Source organism: Hyalella azteca, unplaced genomic scaffold (assembly GCF_000764305.2).
Source record: "Hyalella azteca isolate HAZT.00-mixed unplaced genomic scaffold, Hazt_2.0.2 contig15969, whole genome shotgun sequence".
Taxonomy (NCBI): domain Eukaryota; kingdom Metazoa; phylum Arthropoda; class Malacostraca; order Amphipoda; family Hyalellidae; genus Hyalella; species Hyalella azteca.
In genome coordinates, this window is record NW_025945797.1 from 35,008 (window position 1) to 43,576 (window position 8,569).

General features: G+C 40.1%; 1 protein-coding gene across 2 annotated transcripts; it reads right to left on the minus strand.

The window, feature by feature from the left end:
- Positions 1 to 380: 380 nt before the first annotated feature.
- LOC108666986 (alpha-1-antitrypsin) lies at positions 381 to 8,071 on the minus strand. 2 transcript variants are annotated; one of them, XM_018153962.2, is made up of 2 exons: positions 7,791 to 8,071; positions 381 to 3,386 (listed from the first exon to the last, which is right to left on the minus strand). In XM_018153962.2, exon 2 carries the CDS (start codon positions 3,379 to 3,381, stop codon positions 1,075 to 1,077), a length of 2,307 nt encoding a protein of 768 aa, XP_018009451.1. In that variant the 5' UTR covers positions 3,382 to 3,386; positions 7,791 to 8,071; the 3' UTR covers positions 381 to 1,074. The 2 variants fall into 2 exon arrangements, with proteins under 2 accessions (XP_018009451.1, XP_018009452.1); XM_018153963.2 differs by having other exon boundaries at positions 7,779 to 8,071.
- Between the last annotated feature and the right edge of the window lie 498 nt (positions 8,072 to 8,569).

Below are 8,569 nucleotides of genomic sequence, written 5' to 3' on the forward strand. Positions count from 1 at the left end.
GTGTGAAGAATTACAACATGAACCTTTTCCATTGCGTGAAACTTTTAATCATTATTGGGCACTTACGAAATGAAAAAGAAATGGTTACATCTGTGCTGCTGTATAGCAGTTATCGCAGGACTGCGATTCCAAGACAAATTAAAGCTTATGGAACCTTCCCTAAGGAATAATTCGTCCAAGTCATCATTCGCCATCAATAATTACTAATAAAAAGTACTAATAATTTTAATAATAATTTTTATTATTACTAATAAAAAGTATTAGTAATAATACTAATAAAAATTGTGCAAATTCGACAAATTTCGATTGGTCGTTAATCGAAATCCGAATTAATTTTCAACAATTTTGGGCAAAATTTTACCAAGGAGGAAAAAGAGATATAAATTTTTCAATATATTTCATGCACAATCAGGGGTAACCTGTCATAAAAAACGTTTATCCAGAAGAAAAATTCGATTAAAATTCAACTGAAGCTGGAGCTGAACTTAGAATTAAAAAAAATTAAATCAAATTACATTTCACCTCATCGATACATTTCGCATAACACAATAAACGAATTGAACTGCTAAATAATAAATACATTGTCAGAGTTCCAAGCAGATGAAGGATTTTCCTGTGCATACAAATTTGTCAAGACATCTTAAAACTGAACCTGCAAAAAAAATTCCACACAATTCATGGTGATTTGAATGATCGATGAACGTTTTGAAAATAGTCCGCTGTAGGTGCATTTTGTTAACGAACTCAACCGTGGGCTAGTAAATATTTATGAACGAAAAATATTGCTTCACTAAACCTAAACACAAATAGAATATGTTAGGGTTTTTATAAATCTAATCTAAACCCTAACACTCTCACTCAGAAATTGCGCACTTTGACAGGATTGGCATTATCTTATGATTGTTAGCAAAAAAATGATGTAATTAAATATAATTCATTAATATAATTATTTACTAGAATGTCATGATTCGATTCCAATTATTTCTGCTAAGAAAATCAATGAATCAATTGCATAAGCTATGCAACAAAATAAAACCATTGGACAACACTTTTGTCACACAAATCCCAACTAGTTTAGGCGTCAACCCTATCTGGTTGAACAAGCCGCATCCAGAAGATAGGCAGGCGTGTCACGTTGTCCCTGATGAAAATGATGGCAGGTTTGTTGACGTTGATACGTTGATATCCTCCTATACGATCAAGCGTCGCCCCACTAGCGGCAGCAGCAACGGTACCGGTTTCGGTGATCTCCACGATGGCTTCGTGGAGGAACTGGCTGATCCAAATTGGCTTCTTACTCGTCAGTCCACTGAAATCAGATGTCGTGGGGGAGAATATGCTGTTGATGCCAAGTTGTTTCAAGCTAGAAACCATGTTGGCCTTCATGTTCAAACGCATTCTAGGCAGTGAGAGATTAACTCTGGTTTTCCTCATTTTTGAGATTAGATCTCTTATCGCGTTGGGGTCTAGCTGTCTCTCAAGTACCTGGATGGACTTGACTCGCGGAGATTCTCTGGGCAAGATGATTATCATTGAAAGTTCTCCACCAACGTACGGGATAGCAGTGATGTCGAGGTTGAATTCAGGGCTATAATAGTAGTCGGTATCAAATGTATTGCTCATCATAGGAACGCTGATGTTCCTCACACCCGTGTCAAATGCGCCTTCCATTGTGAAGTCTACTGGAAAAGGAGTTTCCCAAGCGCCGTTGAAATAAATGGTATTGGCTGCCACAAATGTGGTGTCTGGGCTGAAAGGCGAAGAGATGAAGTCTTTTATTTTACCTTGCGTTGCATCCTCCACCCACTGGTTGACGCGAGTCTGGGTTTGGACGGGCCGTTCACGGAAGTTTTCTAAGCTTACGGTGCAATTGTAATGTTCACCAGCCTGCGATACGAAAGTTTCACTGACAGGGGTGGTTTCTTCCAAGAAAAGACGACTAGCAGTGCTTATTATTATTTTATTGGTTTCGTAGTTGAGTCGTCGCAAAATATCTTCGTACTGAGTGTGATATGCGGTAGAACTGTCAGAGTTTGATAAACCCAAGGCTTTTACAATTTCTTGAGATGTAACTCCACTCGTTCCTAGAGTTAGCAGAGCTAAAAGGCTGGCAACACTGATCGGAGAAAAAACCACATTATCACTAATGCCTAAATTTCGGAAAGTTAAAATTAGATCTTGAGTGAACTCTTGAATTCCATGTGTCACCGAATAGACGCTGGGTGTTGCTTGGCCAAATCTATCTTGCCCGTCACCGTAAGAATTCTGGTCGGGTTCGAAATGCGTGGGTCGGTTGTTAGATGTCGGTCCCTGAGGAACAAATGCAACCGGTCCAGGGAAGCCATTACCGGATTGTGGTACTCGATCATGGGCATTAAATCCGTTTTGATTGGGAGTGGTAGGTCGGGAATTCGGGTTAGTTGTTGGACCTGTCGCATCAAAATTCTCTGGCAGGTTTATGACGAAAGGTTTATCTTGAGGTTTGTAGTCTTTAGGAGGAATTGCTCCACCCGAAGCAACCGGGATAGTTGATACACTAGAGGCACGAGGCGGGACCTGAGGAGCGGGCGCATTGCCTTGGCCATGCGAAGGATCAACAACTACAATCGGGAAAGGGTTGGTGTTGGGTTTATCAGAGGAAGAACTTGATCCACGATTAGAGTTGTATGCGTTGTTACCTGGTAACTGACTACCAGAGCTAGCAGAAATGGGATAGTATTGGGTGTTGCCAACATTGGGGTTGTATGGCTGGTAGTTGTTCGTATTTATCGGTCGGACCGCGGGAGAGAAATTGGTATCGACAGTAGGTTGACCAACCGGACGACTGATTCCGGAAGTTACTACGCTAGTATATCCTGGCTGGTACACTAGACTTCCTCCATCAATAAAGGGAAAAATTCCAAGAGGAGGACGAACGGAGCCCAAGACACTGGACGAAAGAGTAGTTACTACGCGGGGAATATTCAGCACCGCGTCAGTGACTCCGCGTACTTTATTTTCCACTCTGTCTAGCAAAATCCCAGGTAGATCATCCTGGTTTGATGGCGTTGGCGGGCCAGGAACTAGGCTGCCATCCTGTCTGTTCAGATATGGGCCAAATGAGCTTGGAAAAGTTTTCCCAATGTTGCCTGCTATCGATGGCGGTCTTTCGCGCGCAGGACCGAGTCCGAAAGTATCGCTTACTCCTTCCTCAATTTGAGATCTGATACCCTCCATGACAACCGAATTCGCAGGAGGCATGCGGGTTGTGTAGGAAGCTCCTGCGTTAACTTCTTCAGGCAACGCAGCATCGCCGCTGTCAGCGTAAGCGGTCGATGCAGAGATGATGGAGAAGAGCAGCACAAAGCTTGTCAATCTTGGATAAAAGTTGCACCCCGCCATCGTTCCTGAGAAAAAAAGATATTTGAATGAATTTTGCCGTCTTAAATCACATTAAATGACACTTCCATTACAAGTTTACTGTTATGCAACATGTAAATATTATCAACATGATATGTAATTATGTTGATAATATTTTAACATGATAAAGTATTTACTATAACATTGTTTAATTTTACGGATTAATATCATTTTTTCGAAAGACAAAATAAGAACCCTGGTAAAGCATTATTCATCACCCTGCACACCTGACATCTAGGCCTTGATGTGAAAACTGCGTTTACATTGCCGTGTTTTAATTTTCTTAGCGTTGACAAATAATTTTGCTATTGTTGGGGTATAAGCTTGTATTTTATCATCTTGCTTGTTATTTTACTTGGAACTCATCAATTATCTTGAAGATGTTTAACGCCATTCTAGTTTAGACTTTACGGAAGTCGGAATGCGGAAAGTGTAAGTTGCCGCTAGATTATTGCGCGGTGTGAAGCCCGAAGCGGAAAGCCTTAAACCAGAGACTTGAAACTTACTTAGTCATCTTCTCATCAGTGGCCAGCACGCGAATTGAGTATATTATAGTAGATTGTATATATTAAAACGGATTGTGCAATGAAGTTATTTTAATTAAAGACTATCAGTGAAAATGACCCTATACGATCATGTAGGCTGATTTGGTGTGTCGGTGACCTCAAAACTATGTTTCAGATGATACGGTAGAATGTTGATTTGCATTGAGATCAACGGAATATGCATAAAATTTGACTGAGATTGATCGGAGTTAACATCCGATGAATACATTCATATTGTCGTTGTTCTCTGTAATAACGAACTAACCCAACAGGCACTGTTAGGTTGAATCAACGTTGAAACAACATTAGCTCACGACGTTGAAATAACGTTGAATATTAGTTTAGAATGAAAATCTAAGCAACGTCATTTTTTTCAACGTCGTATATTTCGACGTTGTTTCAACGTTGAAATCGCGATGTTATCTGACGGCAAGATCGCGAGTATATATATTCGATTTTAAAGTGAAAATTTAATGCGTTGTAAACGTTGAAACGAGGTCGAAATGTACGACGTTGCTTAAATTTTCATTCTAAACTAATATTCAACGTCATTTCAACGTCGCGAGAGTTGTTGTTCCAACGTTGATTCAACCTGACATAGCCTGCTGGGAAAGGTTTTATGTTTAGACTTAAGTTGTAAAACGTATTTTTTTCGAGAGTATATTTAGGGCTAATGAATTAGTATCCGTTGTATGTCTATTAAACATGCATTACATATATGCGTCTATTTACATGCGGAGCCGGACGTAATTTGATAACACGCAATAACAGCATGTAAATGTCGGATTGTCTCGCAAGATTATGAACAGTCACGAAATGGTCATGACAGTAACATCTGATGATGCAATAACTGCGTGTGAAGGTCGAATTGTCTTCCAGACATTTTCAACAGTCACCACGAGATGGCACAAAGGTCACAGATATGCGGTAGGTGTTTCTCGTCTCAACAGCAAATGCATCACAATATTATTATTATTGTGTGATGCATTTGCCAAGTAATTTTACGAAGTACGTAACCGTGCATGTTACGTACTTACGATGCCCACCAATAAATGAATATTTAACATAGAATATATGAATATATAGTTAATACACAACGTCACCGTCACAGTTCTTTAATCTAAGCATCAGTTCAACAGAGATTAAAAAAAATCCATCACACTGAACTGCTTCACAATACAACAAAATTTGCGTTTTAAACGATGAAACACCAGTTCAACTTTAGGCACCATAAATCTTCATTTTGTATTAAACTCGTAAACACACACACCCGCCGAACAGTTCAGTTAATATTGTCATAACAGCATTGGATATACAAGAGGAAATAATAATGTAAAGCAGTGACAGCTTGCTCACAATATAATGCAGTGCACAGCCAAGTACACCTAGTCTGCACAGCAAAGATGACTCAGTCTGCTCAACGTAGATGACTCAGTCTGCTCAACGTAGATGACTCAGTCTGCTCAACGTGGATTGCTCAGTCTGCTCAACGTAGATTGTTCAGTCTGCTCAACGTAGATTGCTCATTCTGCATACCGCAGATTGCTCGGTCTGCACAGCAAAGATTGCTCAGTCTGCATAATGTAGATGACTCAGTCTGCTCAACGTAGATGACTCAGTCTGCACAACGTAGATGACTCAGTCTGCACAACGCAGATGACTCAGTCTGCACAACGTAGATGACTCAGTCTGCACAACGTAGATGACTCAGTCTGCACAACGCAGATGACTCAGTCTGCACAACGTAGATGACTCAGTCTGCTCAACGTAGATTACTCAGTCTGCTCAACGTAGATTACTCAGTCTGCATACCACAGATTGCTAAAATGGCACAGCAGACTGTCCATTCTACACAGACTATGCAGTCTGCACAGCTCAGACCAGTTTACACAGATAACACAACACAACACAGCATTGAATATTTCGTGCGCGCTAGTCACAAAGCAGAGGCCAGTGTTTTCCGCCGTTCAGGAAGCGGCGTCCTGGGATTCCCGATCATGGCGAGCGGATGCGAGTGCGACGCATCGACGCCCTGAGGCTACCAAGGCGACAGCTTGTTTCGCTAATACTACAGGATACATTGAAATATAATCCACGCAAGTGCTTATGAAAAATATTAATAATTTTACCTTAATATTTGTTCATACAACTCAGAAGTTCTCAAATTAGGGGTAAATTATCATCTGGGTAAATTATCATTAAAGGGACCGGGTGGGACGTGTATTTGTAGCGTTTAATGGTCAAAGATTTGCAGCATCGGTTATGGTCGAGCAAGATTTCAACGCGTCCTGGCGTATTTCAAGTGAAATTCTTCAGCTGTAACTTTGATTGAATTTTTCAAATACGCCTTGTCTGCTTCAGAATAGAACCTGATGTGAAATTTCAGGGGTAAAAGTGTTTCGTTAATTTAATTTGTAAGTGAGATAATCTCATTAATTCTCTCATATTACGAGACATATTTTGATTCAAAATTATCTTCTTGAATTATGGGCACGAGGAAGTTTCGTAAATTATCGAGATTAGAAAATATTAGACTTGTCTATTAAAGCAGACCCACACAGAGCAGGAATAGGTCCAATATCCCGATTAATTAGAGAGCTGTTTGTTATAATAAAGCTGAGTGGGTTCAGTATTGCGACATTTTGAATAATCAGCTAGTCTGTGCACAAGCTGCTTGATAAGTGGGCATAGAACAATTAATATTCAGTGCAGGAAACCTGTTCCGGTGGTTACAGTCCACAACCTTGGTTACATGCTGCGCGTCTGGAGTTTGCAGACACAAGTGCAAATACGCAGCTTAGTGGGCCACAAACTGGGCAAGGGTTGGCGTTATCAATCATGGTGGGATTTTTTAAACGCTTTTCTTTAGAATTGGAGAACCATAGGCGACAAATATCTGAGGAATGGTTGAAGATAGCCTATTGCTGAGCAGGTGGTATTCTATGAAGTGTATCATGCATTCCTATGGCGTTCCAGCTGGGTTCCTAGCTCAATTCAAAAATATCACTGCTGAATTATAAAGGGAAGTTCAAGTATAAGGCATTTAGATCAAATGTGATTTGCGTATATTACTTATTTGTTCCGCCACTATTTAGAACTAACATTGACATTAATCTAACTGAAATGGAAAACGAAGGAAAGACAATACGGAGAAAACAAGTAATAGCTTGTCGAAAGTGCTCAATTTTATACGAATAATGGAGGAAACAAAATCAGTGCTAGATGCTTCAACTGGCATTTGAATCAACTTGAATTTTCAACTGGCATTCTATTTCGAAGACAACCGTTGCTTCCACCGTGGTAGCTTCCACTTGAGCTTTAATTTTGTGTGATAACATGTTGCTAAAATATGAACGTGTACGGTACGTGGTCAGTTAGCACTTGCAAAAAATTACCTGTATCTGGAAATTACCTGTATCTGGAAATTACCTGTATCTGGAAATTACCTGTATCTGGAAATTACCTGTATCTGGAAATTACCTGTATCTGGAAATTACCTGCTGTATCTGGAAATTACCTGTATCTGGAAATTACCTGTATCTGGAAATTACCTGTATCTGGAAATTACCTGTATCTGGAAATTACCTGTGTATCTGGAAATTACCTGTATATGGAAATTAATTGTATCTGGAAATTACATATCGTTCGATATCTTCGATTTGGTGAAGTAATTGTCTCATGACTCAAAGTCACTCTTATCAGAAAAACTTTTATCTGAAATATTACGATTGTTTTCTTATGAACCAGTGAGTAAGGAAGTGCTGAATACGAATAAAGAGTTGAAGCTTCGAATTCGATTGTAACTAGTATTAATTCACAAATTCACGATATTACCTTTTTACTGACCTTCAGTCGAGCCGATGCAGGAGACTCCTACTGCAGAAACTAAAATATTGCTCTTAGGTGATTAGTAATGCCGTTTTTCTTCCTTGGTGGGTGCCGCCTGTAGTATCAGTCAACTACGCTACTGAAAGAGACTCGAGCCGCTCAATCAGTTCACCATAATTTAGCTGGAAAATAGTTTTTACTCTGAAAGTCGTCAAAATGTTTCATATACTCAAGACTGGAGGGCACGTCGCAACTCAACGGAAACACTGAACGCACATGCTACCACCGCCAGAGTCAGCACAGCACTGGCACGCAGCGGAATATAGTCAATATACTTATGCGGATAACCGGACTACGAGCTGCAACAGGGATTGCATATATCCTGGCTGTGACGATATGGCCATAACAGGATGAGCATGAAAGTCCTAGAATCAAATAGAACGAAGTAAATAAGAACAGTGAAACAACTCACGTACAGTCCAGATTATTCTAGTTATGTGAATAATACAATTTTGACGTACATAATTATAGCCAATCAGAGGTGAATTCCAGTAGCTTTGTGTTTCGAAAATAAATTATTTATCGCTTCTTCATTTCTTAGGAGAGAGTCATTTAAGTCGCGTGATAATGGCCCGTATGCTAAATAGGGCACTAGCACTACGAAGTAGCACTACGCACTACAAGCTGTAGTGCCGTACTAGCGCGACATGGAACACTACGGTTGGCATGCTAAATGGGGCACTAGCACTATGGAGTAGCACTACGCACTACAAGCCATAGTGCGGCATGGAACACTA

What these genes read in the sequence shown, in the direction of transcription:
- LOC108666986 (XM_018153962.2), bottom strand. Translation starts at nt 3,381, where the DNA reads ATGGCGGGGTGCAACTTTTATCCAAGATTGACAAGCTTTGTGCTGCTC.